The sequence below is a fragment of the Cladophialophora carrionii genome (genome assembly GCF_000365165.1).
Source record: "Cladophialophora carrionii CBS 160.54 unplaced genomic scaffold supercont1.15, whole genome shotgun sequence".
NCBI classification, from domain to species: Eukaryota; Fungi; Ascomycota; class Eurotiomycetes; order Chaetothyriales; family Herpotrichiellaceae; genus Cladophialophora; species Cladophialophora carrionii.
The window spans coordinates 111,587-131,044 of NW_008481822.1; the positions used below are offsets into that span (position 1 = coordinate 111,587).

Sequence of the window (19,458 nt, forward strand, 5' to 3'; positions counted from 1 at the left end):
GCGACGCTGAGGAAACAGGCCGCTAGAATACTAAACACGGATCCACCCAAGCAGGTCGGTCGGTATGTATTCCAAGAACAGGCTGAACAGGTTGCAGCTTTATGTCTCAATTACACAGCCCGGTTTTCGTGAGGGTGTAATGCATTTAATGACCTTTTGACCGTTTTCTCATGCATCACCGCAGCCTTGGTGGCGGCTGTAAGGGGATGGGGGACAACTTTACTCGAAAATGCCACAATCACCGTTCCTCGCCAGGCACGAGGTCCGGGAGGGTGTGGAGCGTGTGGAAAACTCTGCAGGGCCTGGCTAGGGTTACTGTAACAACGACAATGCGAGAGCCCTGACGGGGTTAATGTTGATGCCAGGGATAGGTAGCGTGGTAGCATGGATGAATATCCGTCCAATACTTCAATAGAGGCAGGGAGGTCGTGTCTGGATAGTTCTATCTTTTTTCTGGCGTCGTCCTACGTGACACTTGTGCATTTCGACGCAAAATCTCGACGAGGTGCCAGGTCCGGCGCTGTTCAGCTCGCCCAGCTCTTGTCGGCTGCCCGGATGATCTTGCGTAGCGAGGGCATCGATCTCGAGTTCGAGTGTATTGCTCGAGGTCGAGGCGAGGCGTGTGTTGCATAGGGGAAAGTGTAAGCAGGAGAACCAGCACCGGCACCAGCACCAGCACCAGCAGCACTAGCAAGCTAGGCGACGTGAGCTTCAAGTTGACTATACTTTCCCGTGTTGGTCGGTGAAAGACACGTCCACTGCGCGAGACTGGACAGTACGGACAAGCTGAGGTCTGGGTTCTGGTTCGCCCGGGTAAGACCGACGAGAAATGTACTGTGTATGCCGAAGTATTCTATTGCTGTCGTGGCGGAGACTGTACCTCTTGTGCATGGGGAGGGAGGCGACAGAGACAGAGACAGACGCAGAGATGGATGTATCCGTCCACACACATGTAGTATTTCCATAGCACGACGTGCACGGCATGGCATCTTGTATTGTAGAAGGTTCCCTGCGCTTGTTCTTGTTCTACATTGCACATCCCACCAACCCCATATATATCATATCTACTAATCCTTCTTGCTTCCATCCTGACTCTGTCTCTGACGCGTCCCGACATCCACCTCCTCCGCATGACTCACCGCCACGACCTTTTCATCGTCTCCACCCCCAAGCTTGCCTCTTAGCACGTCGTTCTCCACATCCTCACGCAAATGGCAGACGTATTTGCGGAAATTGCGCACCGACACGCGGTTCAGGAACATTTCGTCGAGTTCTTCCAGGGAGCGGCCTTTCATTTCTACAGCGGGAGTCAGTTTACCGGCTGGACTGACGCGGTCTGATAACGACAACGCCGTCCTCAATACTCAGGGGCCGGACTGTGCTGACTTACCTGGCATGAAAAAGAAAAAGAATATGACACAGGCGAAGTTGCTGCCCGCCCAGATGTAGCCATATTGGGCGCCCTAAGATGGAAGAAGTCTGTCAGTTCCTGCCACAGCATAGCCATTTCGACAGGGGCATAAAGGGGGAACAAATGGTGATCTTTGTTTGCCCTCTACATGATTCCTGCTTACCAAGCCTAATTCCGCGGGATTGATGAAATAGGGCGAGCAGAAGCTCACAAGCCACGCCAGGAGGTATCCTATCGCTGTGGCGCTGCCGACGGTCCAGGCTCTCAGGCGCGTACTGACGACCTCGGTGGCCACGGGGTACGAAGCACCACCGACGCAGCCGTTGTAGAAGAACTTGAACAGCGCGATGAACGCAGTGAGCGTATTCGCCTGGACCCGTGGGGAGACGCCAGCGCTGGCGGTGACGGCGGGTAACAGCTGGCACAGGCCGCAGGCCGTGGCGCCGATAATGAGGATGGCGCGGCGGCCTACCAGATGGCGCATGGCGAACATGCCGACGTTGACGCCGATGAAGCCGACGCAGCTGGTCATGATGGTGTACTCGAACGGCTTGGTCACGCCACCTTGTTGGAGGAAGTATGTCTGGTAGGCGATCAGGAACCAGATGCCCGACGCAGACTGGCAGGCGATCATGCAGTAGCAGAGGATGGTGCGGCGGAGGTCGGTCCCTGATTGGGCAGAAAATATGTCAGTCAGTGAGGGGGAACTGGCAAAATCAGGTCAAGGAAAAACGTGCCTCTAAACATGTCGATCCAGCCGACGCTCTTGGCCGTCTTCTTCTCCTCTTCCATGCCTCGTACCATCTCGGCCCACTCGTATTCTAGCTCTTCGGCCGTCAAGGCAGAGCCGCGCAATTGGATCAAGGACCTCTTCGCCTCGGCGTCTCTGCCTTGGTGGAGCAAGAACCGGGGACTCTCGGGCACGAAGAACAGTCCGATGGCCAGGATGGTCGGCACGATGTACAGACAGCCCAGGGGGATTTGGTAGCACGACTTGTCCATCCGTCGCTTCGTAAAGTTGTTGACCGTGGCGCCGAGGATGGAGCCAATGTTGACCCAGTAGGCAAACAGCGCGACGATCACGCCGCGGAGATGCGCCGGCGCGGCCTCGGACGTGTAGACATTGGAAAATGTCACGAGAAATCCGTTGGCGATGCCCAGGAGCAGGCGGCCGAAGTAGATGGCGCCCTTGGACGTCGTGGCGATTTGAAGGGCGACGGCGACGGCGTTCAACACACAAGCCAGCCAGATGGCGTGCTTGCGGCCAAAGAACGCACCAAAGGAACCTGCCAGCAGAGAGGACAGAAATGAGCCCAAGGTGAGGAGGGAGCTGATGAGTTGTTGGAAGGTCGGATCGATGCTGTAGCCGATTGGGCTCTGAGGGTCCTCGTATCCGAACACTTTTAAGAATCCGGGCATTGCTTGGAGGCCTACTTAAATGTGAGAATCTCGACCCAAACGGAATTCCACCCTTTAACGCACCTCCAACAGCAGCCGTGTCAAAGCCGTACTGCGTGTTAGCGATTGAGACAATGCAGCAAATGAAGAGACATTTCCTGTTAGCCCAAAGGCTAGAGTCTTTCGATCCGAACATCGTGCGTGTCAAGACTTGGTTACGGATGACACTTGTCAAAGTAAGAAGAAAGCAAACGGGAGTACGTAGGCTCGGTGAAGCGGAAACCAGAGTCCAAGATCTTCTTTATGTTTGCAGAGCCACAGAGTGGTCTGCAGGTCTTGATGCGATGGGTGAATCCCACAATTGCATGGCATTCGGCGATTCTCCTTCCCCTGCCAGAAGTCGAGTAGCTGCGCGTAGGGAAAGTCCCACATCACAAAGATGAGATATGGGGCCCCGGCATATATCTAGGAGATGTCCTTTCGACTCGGATGGCATACCGAGTCAATGAATGGCCGGATTTTGCAGATAGGTCGCGGTCTAAGAATGGCTTGGCTTGGCTTTCCGGGCGCGTGGCTTGGAGACCGGTATCAGGCCGATAACCCCATATATGCGCTCGCTGGCCGGCGGCCGCATTGTCTCCTGCATTCGCCAAGGAGGAGACGAGTCGAAATACAAAAGAAGAGCGTGTGGGGTTATGATGCCTGTTCTTTGGGATTGCGCATCCTACCATGGCGAGAGACGCGGAGAAAATCGAGCAGCCAAATCGATATCGCCTTGACAAAAGCAATGTCTGTCACTTGTCCTTTTGCAAGCGAGAGCTCGGCCTTCTTTGCCAAAATGCGGGGTGACTGCGTGAGGTAGTAACGGCGCAGGGAGGACAAGCGCACGGGTGGGAGGTTGGTGGTTAAGGAGTCCAAGAAGCGGAATGACAGGAGATGACAGGGATATGCTCTTGGCGCCAAGTTCGGTATTTCATGTATCACCGCAGTGCTCCGAGCCAACAGACAGCGTTCCGTGGGTCTCTGCCCCATTTTTGACTGGGGTTGTACTCGTATGAGTACGGAGGGGAGTCGACCTCGAACGTGGACGACTTTGAACAGCATGAGTTGCAGTTTCCGGCATATCAGGTGATACAGTGCCAAGCCCGACGCACGTGATGCCACCATGTCTGCTACGTCCGTTTAAATTTGGCTCAGCGTATCTATTTCACTTTCCTCTCACACTCTCTCAATGACCCTCAGTGGTTCAATCGGTCACTTCTACGCAGCACACGCGTCCCTACTGCAAATATGGAATCAAGCAGTCAAAGTCCTACTGCGCAATTGCCATTGTTGCTTCTCCCGTCATGTTACGACGGCACCGAGCTCATGGACCCCCTGCATGAGCTCCAGCTTCGCCTAATGCTCAGGCGGGCAGGGCATGATGGCGCTGGCACAAAGGTTTGAACACTGATGCGAGTCATCCTTCCCGGGGTCAAAGCCACGCTCGACTAGAAACATCTGATTGATTCCGCTACGAGGCTGACATTCCGCCCATGTCGTGTTTATCATTCCAGTCGCGTTCAAGGTCTCACACGGACCACCGAGTTCTCCGTATTCATCGCGATGTACTCGAATCTGCTCTTATCATTACTGTTACGGCACTTTGAGTCTAAGGTAAGGAATCAACCGGTAAAAGGGCCCAAACAATACGATGTGGAAGGTCTTGACTAGTGCTGCCGTAGCCTTGCAGCTGGTGACGCCGGTCGTTGGATATGGCACGACAATCTCCATTGGCGTCAGCTATTGTCCTGCCGGCTATCCGAGTTCCAGTACAACTAGCAGTACCGCCACCAGCGCCTCCACAACACCTAGGTACGATCTATTCTGCAAGCGCAGCGACGAAACTGACACACAATATAGCATCACCCCTGGAGAGCCAGTTATTCTCGCCTTTACGACGAATGGCAACGCTGAGTACCTCAGAGCCGATGGAACAATTACCAACGACTCTTCGCAAGCCGCAGATTTCTCCGTCAATATTTTTGGGCAGTTGATGGCTGGCGACGGTTATGTGTCCACATCTGGAGATGTTGCTTTCCAGCTATTCGCAGTTTCGGCTGACACACCGGGAATGAAAACAGCTTCGCGGATCTTTACCCAATTCCTTATCAACCTCGACGGGACTCTGGCGTGGATCAATGATGCATTTGTTGGTGGGCGAGTGATCTTCTGTGTTTCTGGCTCTACAATGGTGGTAGCATTCAACGGAGCGGCACCACCAGGTTGCGCGGTCATTCAGTTGGGCGTTATCTTTGCGGTGGATGTCACCCCGCCTGCCGCCTCTTCGACGACAAGCTTGCCACAATCTACATCAGGCAATATGCCTAGTATGTCGTCAAACCTGTCGCCGCCGAACAGTTCTGGATTTCCAACCACCACAGTTTCACCACCAGGAACAACAATCACTGTTTCGACTACTCCTTCCATCCCAGAGTTATCCAGCCCTACTCCGGAGTCATCGACACCACAGGCTCCTCCATCCAGTGTGACAAGCTGCCTACCATATGCCGGACCTTCCTCGAGCTCCGATGCACCCTCGACATCTGCAAGTGGTACTGCATATCCTGCGCCGACAACGACGGGTACTCCAAATTGTTACGATCGCTCTCCATTTGATGGCACTGTCAATGACAATTACCTGATCCTGTGTGATACGGATCTCCCAGGATATGATCTCGATGCTGTGCCCGCTTCGGATATGGCAGAATGCGTCGACGCGTGCAGGTCCTACGTCCCTACTTCGCAAGCCCAGTGTGTGGCCATAGAATTTGACATCGTAAGTTTGCGCTGGCTTGTATTGGTCCATGGCTGACAATTCTTTCAGCTCGAGAGTGGGAATCCATGCCATCTCAAATACTCTATCCCTACAGTAAATAGAGGAGCGAATGCTTTCTCCCAGGCCGCAATCGTTGTCAACGAGCCGTATGCCCCTGAGATCATCTTCTCTGGCACTGAGAGCAGTACTAGGCCAAGTCCAAGCGCAGTAGCATCATCCACCACAGTTGGTCCCCCTCCTCCGGCGTCTACAGTGTCCACAACCCCAAACGGCGCAACCTCTCCTTCCACCTCGACTGTACAGGGGCCCAGCAACCCGACTACTGGCATGACTATTTCCCCGGTTTCACCGAGTACGCAACAGAGTACCCTGTTCAGCAGTGGCGGAGGCCTGCAAAGCAGTCAGCCAGCTATGGCGTCGACAACAGCGGGATTGCCTAGTTCTGGTGGTGCTGCAACCTCGTCCCCTGGTGGAATTTCGACCGCCCAACAGCAACCAAGCACGATGTCGACTTCAAGAAATTCCGCCATTTCTTCTCCCAGTCCCGTGACCTCGTCGCCTGCGATAAATCCGACTAGCTCTTCTCCCACTGTAAATCCAGCCACTTCTTCTCCTGGTTCTAGCCCGGCCTCCTCATCAGCCACACCAGCCGGTAGCAACCCTGCATCGACATCGCGGCCAGCCACCTCAAGTCCAGCTACGTCGAGTCAGGCAACCTCAAGGTCGAGTACGCCGCTTGTCAGCACACTGACAACCACATCATCACGCACGACTGCCGACATTGCGCCAACAGCCGTGGTGCCTTATTGTTCTGCCACACCGACCACGACTGACCTTTGTCCCACGTATAATCATCAGGGTTTGAATGTCAACAGCGACGGCTATTGCTATGAAGTTGAATGTGCTACTGTACTACAGGGTACCGTCCTCATTGGAAATTCAACCACGGAAACATCAATGAAGAATTGTATTGGCGAATGTACAAACTACAATGTTGCGCTGCCATTTGGATGTGTGGGTGTCAGTTACCTTGGCACATTGGCGGGGACAGGCCCTAATTGCTTTCTCATGTCTGCCATCACGGGCACCGCAGCCAATGCGAATGTGAACAGTGGTCGTTTGCTCTACGCTGGCTATCCTTCGATCAGCGACCCAACCTACCCACTACCGAGCAGCACTACGAGCCAGACTGCTCTGACTTCGACTATCTCAATGTCTGCTGTGCCTGCTTCGACTGTGACAACTTCGGCAGCATCCACAACCTCATATGTTCCCACTACTTGTCCAGCCGCTCCTACAGATGCATCGACAATCTGTCCAGGCAATTCTCCTCTATGCTACCAATACGATTTCCTGGGTAATTCGGCAAACTACGAGATTGAATGCTCTACTCAATTTACAGGGTCGACGTCGCAGGCTCTGCTGACATTTGATTTGAACGACTGCATCAATCAATGTCAGTATGCGAATGTTCTCAGAGCCAACAGTTGCCTGGGCGTGACTTTCATGGAAACGCCAGTTGGTCAAGGGACGACCAACAACTGCCTTCCATTTTCTTGCATCACCTGTGGCACACGCGGCAACGCTACATTCAGCAGCGCCCGGTTGCTCTACGCAGGCTATCTTCGGATCACCGATTATACTGACCCGAGCTTCTTGTGTGGCAGCTCCGCAACTTCATCATCGGCGACGTCCTCAAATCCAGCAGCCCAAGCGACACCCAACCCCGTCACAACACAGTCATCGACGACCACAACTCGGGCTCAAGCCGCTGCAACAACTTCGGCGAGTCCGGTCAATGATCTTTCTCAAGCAACATCAAATAACTTTCCGCTGGCTTACCCTCAAGACCCGATCTGCGACAACAACCTTCGTTCCAAGTATTATGGTAAGTTTCATTCTAGGTTGGATGGGACACAGAAGCTAATATAAGTTGCTCCAGGCGGCCAAATACAGGTGAATCCGGTACAGGGTCGTATTTATGACATCGAGTGCGCAGTAAGTTGACTGCCAGCGTCAGTGCGACAGGAGATATACTGATAAAGCATGATTAGTCTGATTACACGAACCCTGGCAACAATCCCTTCGGCGCAACTACTCAACCAACCTACAACAGCTGTGCCAACCAATGCGACGTTGCCGCCGCGCAAAGCACCACCTGCGCCGCTTTCTCCTGGTCCGCCTCATCTGGCCTCTGCACTCTCTTTGGCCGTGTCAGCAACGGTGTTCAACTCACCACCAACATGACACAGACTAACGGCGTGCACTCAGGCCGCTTGCTCACCCCTATAGGCAGCCCAACCACATCGCAACCTTTGCAACTGTACCTCGCTCGACCAATTCCCTTCCAGGTGGGCCCCATATCGTCAGGCTCTCAGACAGCGCGCGACTATCCAGGTGGTACCAATACGTACTTCAATGGCTGGAGCGACACCAACCACGCCACGTTGCTGGACCTCTCGACCGTGCTACCTGGATACACGTGGCGCATCTTCGGTCAATCGACCACCACACTCTGGGTGACGGCAAATTTCTGGTTCACAAACACAAATCTCGCCGTCACGTCATCGACGCAGAACACTTGGTCTACGCTGTCTCGCAATAGCGATTCTTCTCCTCTGGCCTTCCCGGCTGGTAATCTTCCAGGCTACACACTAGCCCCATTCTGGTCATACGGTCACATCATCGGCGCCTCCCAGCAGGGCATATACTACCAAATCGACCTGATCTCGTCGGGCCGCTACGGAATCAGCATCGAATGGTTTTTCTCCCATTACGGCCAAGACAACAACGTCTTCCACGCCGTAACGACATACGATACCGGCCTGCCTGGCGTGTGGTCAACCTACTTCTTCAGCGCGGGGGCTACCTCTGGGGCGTTTGAAGACCAAGGCTTGAGACAGACGGCCGGTGGGCAAGGCGATCCGAGTATTCAGAGCCAGTATTTCACCTACTGCGCAGGCGTCCAGGATTGTGTGTTGCCGGGAGCCAAGATGAAGATGGACACCACCCAGCTGAATAACATGGGTGCGGTGATGAATTACACGGCCGCGCTGTTCAACCCCGCGACTTATCAAGTGGGCACCTGGACTTGGAACACGAAGCCGTGCTGCTGAGAAACGAGACCATCACGGGGAATGATTCGAGGATGCTGGATTGTTGTCTTTGTTGAACCTCGGCTTCACTTTGTCGGATTGATTCCTGACATAGCATAGCGGAAGCAGTTGTTCAGCCTGTAGTGATAGATATCGTGCTTCCGAGTCCACCAGGGTTAGACCAAGTAAGGTATGCGGATATTTGCTGGCCGAGTTAGCCTTCTGATAGCCATTTATTCTCTCTCGCTAGCCTGAACTTGCAAACCACGTAACAGTTAATGTCTTGCCCTCGAGACGCCAAGTTCGGCACCTCCAAGGCTCGGTAAGTAGACTGCAAGTACTGTGAGTATTCAGGGCAGGTTGGAACGTGGGGTTCGGCATCTGGCCCGTGGGGAACCAGGGCTCCTACCGAGCTAGTTACAGTAGCTACCAGTTAGCTGCCGACCGGACGGAGTATGTACACTGGGCAGCGGGAGACTTTTGAATGCTTCCATCGGCCGGAAACAACCTCGGCAACCAACGTGCCAGGCGCGCCAGAGTAAGATGGTCGACGCGAGCAACGCTGACACTGAATACATGCTCTCCGCCCATCGTAGAACTCAATCTATCAACACTGTGTTCTGTAGCATCAGACCAGAATTCTACTACCGGCCTCGCCTCATCACCGTGAAGTCGACAACATCTGCGAATACCGCGACGACTATCCCAACAGCGACAAGACAAACAGACAGTCAATCCTAGACGGTCGTCCACAGCCACAGTACTCCTTACTCTGTATCGAGCCCTAAGCGGTTCATCCACAACACCATGCCGATGCCGACCGACCAGTTCGGCAGTCCGCTCCCCCGTGTGAAACCCGCGTGGTGCGTTTAATTATTGCGGCTTCCTGAGGAATCGAATCATCGCCACGTTTCACGCAGCCCCAAATGTTACTGTTACTGTTACTGTATCTGTATCTGGTATTAGGCCTGCTGATAACGTGAGCCCACCTTCTGTAGGTATACCGGCCGTCCATCGCCATACTACAAGGACTCGCATCGCCGTCTACGTGACGTGGTGAGGAAATGGGTCGAAGAGGTACGTACGTACATATGCACGCTCGCACGCCGCACGTCGCGCCCATATGCAGCTTCCCCATCCCTCGCTGTTCACGAGGAGACGACGCAAGATGAAGATCTACGTTTCTGTTCCGCTCAGCAACTGACTCGCTCGGACACCTGCAGAACGTTCGCAGCGAAGAATGGGAAGCCGCAGGCGAGGTTCCCAAGGAAGTGTATGCGAAATGCGCCGCGGACGGTCTCCTGATGCCCATTGCCGCGGGGCGGACGATCCCGCCGGAATGCGCGGGCAAGTATCCCTCATCGGGGGCATCCACCTGGCGGCTAATGGTGATCATGCATTGGACCGTGGAAGAGCCTGCTCGTGGAGTGGCTTCCGATGCCTTCGGTCCACCAGACACCCAACCAGAGGCGACTTCTTCCGCAACGGATTGCTGCCAGCTTCAGTCCAAGCTCGTGCGGGTTGCTCGTTCCTCGGTTAGCGCCGTAAGCCGCACTAAAGTAGTCTGTCTCGGGTGAACTTGTCCGACCAAGGTGTCAGACGATTGGTCGGACGGCCATGCCTCGGTGAACGAGGAGCTCGAACGGGGTCGATGGCAGAACGAGAGGTATCGAACTGGGGTCCGTACAGTCATGTCTTGCCAAGATTACCCTTGCCGCGAGTCGTGCTCTCATGCATTCTCCCGGTGATCCCGAGGCACCAGACTCGACCTGGTCGGACGAATACAGGATCCTCCCTTTGCAGACGAAGCTTGGTCGCGCTGCGTCCCTGATCAGAAACGTCTTGGAGGAGGGTTGAACTGACCTGTGTGTCTGTCTCGTCTCCCTGACATCGCTCGGAGGAGTCGCGCGGTGCTGGCTGGTCCCGCAGACTCTTTCTCCCTCTGCGGGGCAGGGCGGATGGTCTGGCCGGCAAGAACACTCGTTCGTTCGTCAGCATCCTGTGGGAAAGCGCGCTGCGACCCGGCGGTTGCATGGCCTGGTTCGCCCCAAGGTGGAAACCTTGTTGGCACGAGTATACGCACTAACGACCAAGTGTAAAAGCTTTCCCTGAGGAGGAGAGTCCAGCGAGGAACGGCAGAGATCACTCCCTTCAATGCGTCCGGGAACACTCCTGGCCGGGCGATCGTGAGCAAACGGCGCCGGGGACATGTCCTGGTCGTGGTTAGCGGTGCACAATGCAAACACTACGGGAGATCTGGTCTCGCACCATGGGAGGTCTCGTTTCGCACCGATTGCTCCCGCAGAGCAAGTCGGGGATCATCAGAGGCATGCCATTGGCGGGTGGACAGATGACGGAGATTGTGGGCAATGGAAGGCGCAGCTACGATGAATATTCTTCAGCGGTTCGAGGGCCCTTGGACAACGGCCCATCCTGCTCAAATCATCAGCCACTCGAGGACGCCCCGCCTCCGGTCGAAAGCAGATGTCGTCGACGCGCCACGCAGTCCGTCCTTGTCGAACGACACCATATCGGTAGGAACGACCCCTCGCCCCGAGGTCCAGGTGGGTCTCGTGAAGCGAGTCCTGTCGTAACGCCTGTCGCCGATGTGGAACCAGAGTCACCGGCGTCCTGCAACGAATGTACAGATTTCTACCCGATGAGGCAGGCTCCCTGTTGGGTCGGTCCTCATTTTTCACGGGAGCCATGTCGGGCGAATCACCCACGCCTCTCGGTTGGGATCGAGAGCCGGGGGAAAGCGTGCCTGCATCCCAGTAACCACCCCAGGGAGCTCCAGGACGAGATGAAGGTCCTTCCGATCATGATTCGGCCTCAGGTTCGGTCCCGGAGGGAGGTTAACCTTTATATCTGTTCTGCCCCTGGGTTGAAGCCACGCCTGCCAGCATCTCCGTCGTTTCCCCCTTCAACGTCGGAACGAGACGCTCTCGCTGGCTCGGTCGCGCCGCGAGCATGGAGTTCGAATGGCAGCCGAAACAGCTTCAGATTCTAGAAGATGCTATGAAGAAGCACATCAAGGTGACGAAATCCTGTCTCGAAGCCCAGCGGCAGCTGGATGCAGCCAACTTGACGGTGCCGTGGAGAGAGATCCGAAGGAAAAATGCGGAAATCCGACAACAGGAGCATCTAAAACGAACCGCAGAAAAGCGACCGCGAGATCCCCTTCAATACGGTCAGTACCAGCTCCGTGGCCACGGTGCCACCACGTTTGGCGCCTTATCCCCTCCGCCCCATCTCGCCGGCACAGTGATTCCGAACGTCGAACGACCAACACAGCGTGTCGCCCAGGACGCTGCTGTTCACGTTCCTACCCCGCCCCTCCCTCCGTCAGCCAGCCTGCAGGGGGCCGGTCAGGGCGGGCTCGGGGACTGGGGTGGTCCAGACGTCGCGGCTACATACGTCGACGCTCACGCATCCGCCAACGTGTCTGAGTGAGTTCCCCCTACCAGGGCGGCAGCCGCTCTTCGGGGACGAAGGAAGAACAAGACACCACTAACGCCGCACGGGTAGGGTCGAGCATTCCGGCACCGTGGGCTGGCAGGTGAACTCACCCCCGGGGATGCCTCCCATGACCTTTGATTTTAGTGATTATCTCCAGTTGTTGCCGCTACAGAATATGGAGAGTCACCGGGTCTCGAGCTTCTCGATTCAGACACCAATTCCACGGTCGACGGAGCTGATGGATTAGTCTGGGGCGGCCCCGACCCCGACGGCGGCATCAGCAGCATCAGCGGCATCATTGTCTACAGCGTCAGCCTCAATACCCTCATCACTACAATGTTCCTCCCAACCACAAACGACCACGCGGGACATCTCTCCACCCACCACGACGAAGGACAACGGCCCGTCATCTTCACCGACGTTGCCGTCTCGACCCTTGGCTTTACCGATTGTCGGCTACCAGTTGCAACGGGACCATGACGAGTTGAGATACCAGCTGTCCACCTACCGCCTTGAAAAAGCCCGAGAGGAACAGAAGCGGCGGAATCGAATCTCCGCCGTAACCAACAAGAGGTGCAGCCACCATACCTCCAAGCCCATCGCCATGTCACACTGCGGCGTTCTCATCTACGACAAAGACATTACGGCCCTTAGGTATAATCCGCACACCTTAAAGGACGAGTTGTACTTTTAGAGCGGAGATGTCGCTGGTGCCACAACCCCACCTTCTCGGGGTTCCAGAAACTCCCGGGAGGGTACCTGGATCTCGACATTAGATCAGCCTAGGATATGAAGAGACAGTGTTAGGAGGCAAGAAGAGGATTTCCGCACGCCGTGGGTCGCCATCGCCGTACTAGACTTTTTGATCACAACGACGATAGACGGGGGTGCAGGCGGGCCGGCAGGCCGTTAGGCCGGCAGTCCTGATCCCTCTCCCGGGCGAGGGACGGAAGCCGCCAGATCTTTGGCTTCTCTTGGCGTAGGATGGACTTTGTATGGATTGAGCGAGAAATGAAGGGGTCAAATCAATATCCGAGGCTTTGGCCGCAGGCACAGCCCTGCCGGAGATGGCGTCATAGGCGCTGCAGTGTCAGCCGGCACACTGGGGCGACTTCTAATCACGCGCGGCCCTCGTTACCGCGATGCATCGCCCGGCGATCAGGTGATGGTGCGGCCCTGCTAAGTGGGGAAAGGGCGTTTCACACCCGTAAAGTCGCAGTAATACCCATCGATCGTCCTGCTCTCATCGTTCCATTCTGATTCCTTTCCGATCCCCGACAGGGATGTCGAATTGAACACTAGATCCTGGTTAAAAAAAGAAGCAAAGGAAGTGGCAGAGTAGCAGCCAGTCGAAGGAAGCAAAGGGCAGACGGCCCAACCGAGGAGAAGCCGTCGTGTCCTCGCCCACGTTAGAAGGAATATAAAGGGAGCCGTGCTAGATTACATGGGGTTATATAATATGCCCTAATAGCCCTAAGGGCTCTTAGGGCTCTAAGTATATAGAGTACAAAGGATACATAGAGTGTATAGGGTACTATAGTTATATATATACTCGCTGTTAAACAGTCTAGTTATACTCCTTTATAGCTAACTTATATCATCTACTTATACCTACCTTTAAGTACCTTATTACACCTAGCTATCTACTATACCTTACTCTGTATTATATCCCCTATACCCTTACTCGAGCATTATAACTGAAGACCTAACCCTCACCGGTTAGTCCAAAGGAGCAGCGCTAACACTAAGCTTTAAAGTAACTTAATAGAACTCGGAGTAGTACGCGGCGGTAGATTCCTTTTACCTAAGAGTGTGAATAACCCTAGCTACAACTTATTTATTATTAATAGTACTAAAGACCTTATATATCCGCCCTTTAAACTTAGCGAAATATTTAAAGTAGTTATAAGTATCTTAGTCTAGTTTATTAAAGTTAATATAGTTCTTTATAGTAGGTTTAAACTAAGCGAATACTATACCTTTAAGATATATAGCCGGAGATATTACCTTATTCTCACTAGTACTATACTTAGTTAGGTTAAGTTTAAAGATAAGTTTAAGTTAAATGTTATAAATCGCTCTACATAAGGCGGTTTACGGTCTAAGTAAGTTTACTTATAAGGAGTAACAACTGTATGTCTGCTGAGGGCGAAGGGCACGCGGTTACTTATAATGGCGTAATAGTAGAACAACACTCTTAGTCTAAAGGTGGGGGTTAGAGTATTAACGAAGTTAACTATAGTGCTATAGGAGTGGCCCTAGCTATACCTATATATATAAGTAGGTTTCCTATCTAGGTAGGTCTAGGCGTTGTATTACTATACTCGCTGTATTATAATAGTGTAGTTAATACAGCGACTATTCCCTCTTCTAGAAGTTATATAACCCTAATTAGCCTTGCTAACGAGGCTAACTTATCCCGCTCTACCTTCCTTGCCTAAATATTCCCCGGCTACACGATAGGTCGTATAAAGGTTAGTCTATAACATTAGATTAAGAAGGCGTTAAGTTTACTATAATCTTTCTAGTATAAGTCGACCTTAATAGTATCCTTCTTATTATTATTATAAATATTAGCTAAGCTACTAGTAGATATATTTCTAAGGCTTCCTATAATTAGGTAATTAATAGATAGTAAAGTAAGTTAGTTACTACTAGATATCTTAGTTATACTTATTTAAGAGGGTAGTTAAAGTATTATAAATCGCTTTATATAAGGCGGTCTACAGTCTAAATAAGTTTACTTATAGAGAGTAATAACTATATTATTAAGGGCGAAGGGTATATAGTTACTTATAGCGGCGTAATAGTAAAGTAACACTTTTAGTCTAAAGGTAGGGGTTAGAGTATTAACGAAGTTAACTATAGTACTATATAGGTGGCTCTAGCTATAACTATATATATAGGTAGGTTTCTTATTATTAGCGCTACTCCTTTCGACTAACCAGTAAGGGTTAAGTCTCTAGTCATAATACTTAAGTAGGGGTATAGGGGATACAATATAAGAGCGAGGTATAGTAAGCGGCTAGGTATAATAAGATACTTAAAGGTAGGCCTAAGTAGATAATATAAGTTAGCTATAAAGGAGTGTAACTAGACTATCTAATAATGAGCGTATATATACTCGTATGTCCTACACTACGCTCTATTCGCTCTACTCGCTCTATTACTATACCCCTAGGGCTAATAAAGCTTATTACATAATGATCTATAGTTAATCTAGGTTTATTCTTTATTCCTTCTAAGTATTTAATAAATATAGCGAGTCTTTACTTAGCGACTTATAACTAGTCTCTCGCGAGGCTATATATAATACTATCTCTCTCTTAGCTAGACTCTCGTCTCGAGAGCTAGTCTTAATAGTAATATAAAGTTAGGGCTACGCTTAACTTTTAACTAGTTATAGCTAAAGATACCCTCTTCCTTAATTTCTATTTACCGTCTTCCTCGTCGTAATTATACTGCTAAATACCGCGCTCTTATAAACTTAATTAACCTTCTCGGTACTCGCAATAATATATCTCCCTACTCGAACTATACCTAAAAAGGATAACTCTATATACTATTAAAGGGAAACGCCCGCTGTAATAACTATACTTATAAGAATATAAAGTACGACGAGTAGTTTTTAGAGGAGGAGTTTAAAGTCTTAGAGGTAAAGAAATAACGCCTTCGATAAAGAGTAGAGGAATATCGTTAATATCTCGCTAAGCTCGCTTATAAGATCTTATTAACCTAAATAATACTATCCTTAGCCGAGCGGGAGATCAAGGGGATAACCTATACTTAGAGTAATATAGTAATCCAGTAATTATTTATCTTAGATACCCTAGATTAAGAAGAGGGGTATATTCTTAATAAGCCTAAGTTATTAGGCGGGTCGTAGTCTAACGGCGCATTATTAGCTTTTAACGATACTTAACTAGACGCGCTATTCGTAATGAGAACTAATTAGGGTGACTTTCTTATACTTCCTATAGTAATATAGGAGAGAGGTTTATTTCTAGTTCCTATAAGTTTTCTATAGTATTATACCTTAACTACTTAACTAGGTAATAAGGCTTACCTTAGATAAGTTTAGTTTAGAGTACCTCCTTAATATTATACTCCTTATCTTTAAGTTCTTTATTTATAAGTATAGACTTAATAATTTTAGCGTTCCTAGGCGCTAGTTTTAGTAATAATATATAAAATATAGAGTAGATCCTTATATTCTTTAGTAGCTTTAACTAATATATTACTAATCTAAGCTTTTCCTTTACTTTAAATAGTTCTAGCTTAGTATAATTTAGTTTTATACTTAATTATTTTATCTTAACGTTTTTTTATACTAAGTAGATAGGGTCCCCCCTAAAAAAGGTCGGTCCCTTAATCCTTTTCTTATTTATATATTTAGCTATCTTATCTAATAAGAACTTAATATCCGTTTTAAGCTTATTATAGAGTTTATATATTTAGGTAGTAATTACTATAGCTCTTTAGTTAGGTTACTACTCTATAGATTCTTCTAGCTGTAGATAGAATCCGTAGTTCGTGTAGAAAGGTATTATTCTCGTTACTACTTTATAGTTATTAAAGTAGAACTATACTACTAGTAAGAGTTATACTTAGTTTGTCTATTTATAGTTAATATATATCTAGAGATACTATTTAAGAGTTTAATTTATTCGCTCTATTTAACTATCTATTTATAAGTAAAATAAAGTTAAGAGTTTATATTTCGTAGCGAGTAACTTTATTAAGGCCTTCTAGAATCTTAAATATAAATAGTTTATCTTTATCCGAGATAATTTCTCTAGATATACTATAATTAGCGAATACTATTCGGAAGAACTTATAGGCTAAATCTTCCGCTATTAAAGATTCTAGGTATAGCCTAAAGTAGTTATACCTTATTAGTTTATTATATACTACTAGGATATTATTATAAGTAACGCCTATAAGGGGCTCCTTAGACCTTAGTAGCTTAGTAATAAAATCTAATATAACTAATTTCTAGGCCCCCTTTAGGGCTCCTAACGATTATAATAGCCTATAGAGTTTATATCGCGAATACTTAGCTTTAGTATAGGTTTCGTATTCCGCGATAAACTATTAGATATCTATCCTTATTCCTTTCTATAGTTTATAGGCCCTTATAATGAGCTCGATAATCTTGTCGGCTCTTAGGTATCTTATAAGTAGGTCGTTATAGTACTTAGCGATTACTATTTATTTATCTTTAGGTTTTATTATTTCCGCTATAGCTAGGATAGGTTATATATATATAAGGTACTCTCCTTCCTATTATAGTAAAGATACTAAACTTATTTTAAGGTCCTTTATATAGTCTAGTCTATAGCTAAGAGCGTCAGCCCTTCTGTTTTTAGTACCTTTAATATAAAAAATCTAGAAGTTATATATAGTAAGGGTCTTTACCTAGTGTACTTATCGCTTATTAAGAGTCTTCGTTATATTCTAGTAAAGTAAGTTCTTATAGTCTAAGAATACCTTAACCGGGTACTTAGGTCCCTCTAAGTAGACTCTCTAGGTCTAGAATACTTCTATAATAATAAGTAATTCCTTATTGTAAATATTATAGTTTAGCTTAGGTCCTATTATCTTTTAGAAGTAGTAAGCTATAGGTTAGGTTTAGTTATTTAGGTAGACCTATACTAGGATAGCCGTAATAGCTTTATCTAAAGTATTAGTCTCGAGAATAGTCTAGAGACTAAAATTAAATAGTATTAGGATTAGTACTTATATAAATACCTATTTAAGCTATTAAAAAGCAACTCTAGCTTTTAGTATAAGGAAGAAGGGCTCCTTCTTCTTCTTAATTAAGTTTATTAAAGGTATTATAACCCACAAGTATCCTTATATAAACTTCTAATAGAAGTTAGTAAATCTTAAAAATACTTATACTTCCTTTAGTGTTTTAGGCTCTTCTTATTTTAATACTAATTTTACCTTATCCGGATCTATCTATAGACCCTATTAGAATATAATATATTTAAGGAACCTAACTTATTCCTTATAAAACTTATACTTTTTAACCTTAATTAGGAGGCTATACTCTCTAAGAGCCTCTAGGACCTTTTAAATATATCTTATATATTCTTTATAGGTTTTAGAGAAGATTAAAATATTATTAAGATAGGCGATATAGAAAATATCTAGGTACTTCTATAGGATATTATTAATTAGAGCTTAAAAGGTTACTAGTACGTTAGTTAACCCGAAAGATATAATATAGTACTTATATAACCCGTATCGAGTTCTAAATACTATTTTCTATTCTTCTCCTTCTTTTATTTAGATTCGGTAATAAGCGTCTCGAATATCGATAATTATAAAGAACTACACGCCCTAAAGACAGTCTTATAACTTATTAATTCGGGGTAAGGAATAAATATTTTTAATAGTAATATTATTAAGTTTCCGGAAGTTAATATATAGTTATAGCTTCCCTCCTTTCTTAGGAATAAAAAGGATTAAATATCCCGCTAAGGATTCCGATAGTCGAATATATCCTTTTACTATATTCTTCTTTAGGTATTACCGTAATACTTCCTCTTCCTTCGCTAATAGCGAGTAGAGGGGTCTAAATATTAGTTAAGTACTCTCCTTTAGGGGTATCTTATAGTCTTAAGGTTTATACTTTAGTAGTGTATTAATACTATACTTTTCTTTAAAGAACTCTATAAAGTCTTTATATTTAGAAGGATATTCCGCCTAGCTCGCCTTAACTAGTATCCTTCTCGCCGAGTATACTTATATTACCTTTATAAATAATAGTCCTCTATCGGCTAGCTCGTTATATTAGTATTAGGAGAATATAAGCTTATTTATTCTTTAATTAATCTATAGGTTATATCTCTTTAGCTATACTATTCCTAAGATAATATTATATTTTATAGTATTAATATCTAGGTTAAGTATCTCTTTATATTTATTAATAGTTAGTTATACTAATCTTAGCTCTTTTAAGATCCTAGATATTATAGCGCTATTAAAACCTATAAGCTCGTAGATTTCCTATTTTATAACCTTCTACCTAGCTAGCCTCTAGGCTACTCGGGTATAGATAAATATACTAGTATATCCGGAATCTACTAAGATATACACGTGTTAGTCCTCTAGTATCCCGCTAAGGATAATAACTCGCGAATATTAAGTTTAGGCCGTGTTAAACTAAAGAACTAGGGCTTTATTAGCTATCCCTAGCTCGGGTTTTAGGGACTAAGATACTAATTTAGTAGGTAGTCCTCTAGGTACTAAATCTACTTATTTTTTAG

The 19,458-nt window shown here is 48.0% G+C and overlaps 3 protein-coding genes across 3 annotated transcripts; 2 read left to right on the plus strand and 1 right to left on the minus strand.

The window, feature by feature from the left end:
* Nucleotides 1–1,067: 1,067 nt before the first annotated feature.
* Nucleotides 1,068–3,005, minus strand: G647_10408 (uncharacterized protein; the record flags this gene model as incomplete). Its single annotated transcript, XM_008726399.1, has 5 exons — nt 1,068–1,297; nt 1,391–1,463; nt 1,575–2,118; nt 2,145–2,841; nt 2,894–3,005. The coding sequence occupies 5 exons, from the start codon at nt 3,003–3,005 to the stop codon at nt 1,068–1,070; spliced, it is 1,656 nt and encodes a 551-aa protein (XP_008724621.1).
* A 1,497-nt stretch (nt 3,006–4,502) lies between these two features.
* G647_10409 (uncharacterized protein) lies at nt 4,503–6,067 on the plus strand (the record flags this gene model as incomplete). Its single annotated transcript, XM_008726400.1, has 3 exons — nt 4,503–5,627; nt 5,676–5,720; nt 5,819–6,067. 3 exons carry the CDS (start codon nt 4,503–4,505, stop codon nt 6,065–6,067), a joined length of 1,419 nt encoding a protein of 472 aa, XP_008724622.1.
* A 628-nt stretch (nt 6,068–6,695) lies between these two features.
* Nucleotides 6,696–8,743, plus strand: G647_10410 (uncharacterized protein; the record flags this gene model as incomplete). Its single annotated transcript, XM_008726401.1, has 3 exons — nt 6,696–7,515; nt 7,570–7,625; nt 7,682–8,743. 3 exons carry the CDS (start codon nt 6,696–6,698, stop codon nt 8,741–8,743), a joined length of 1,938 nt encoding a protein of 645 aa, XP_008724623.1.
* Nucleotides 8,744–19,458: the final 10,715 nt, after the last annotated feature.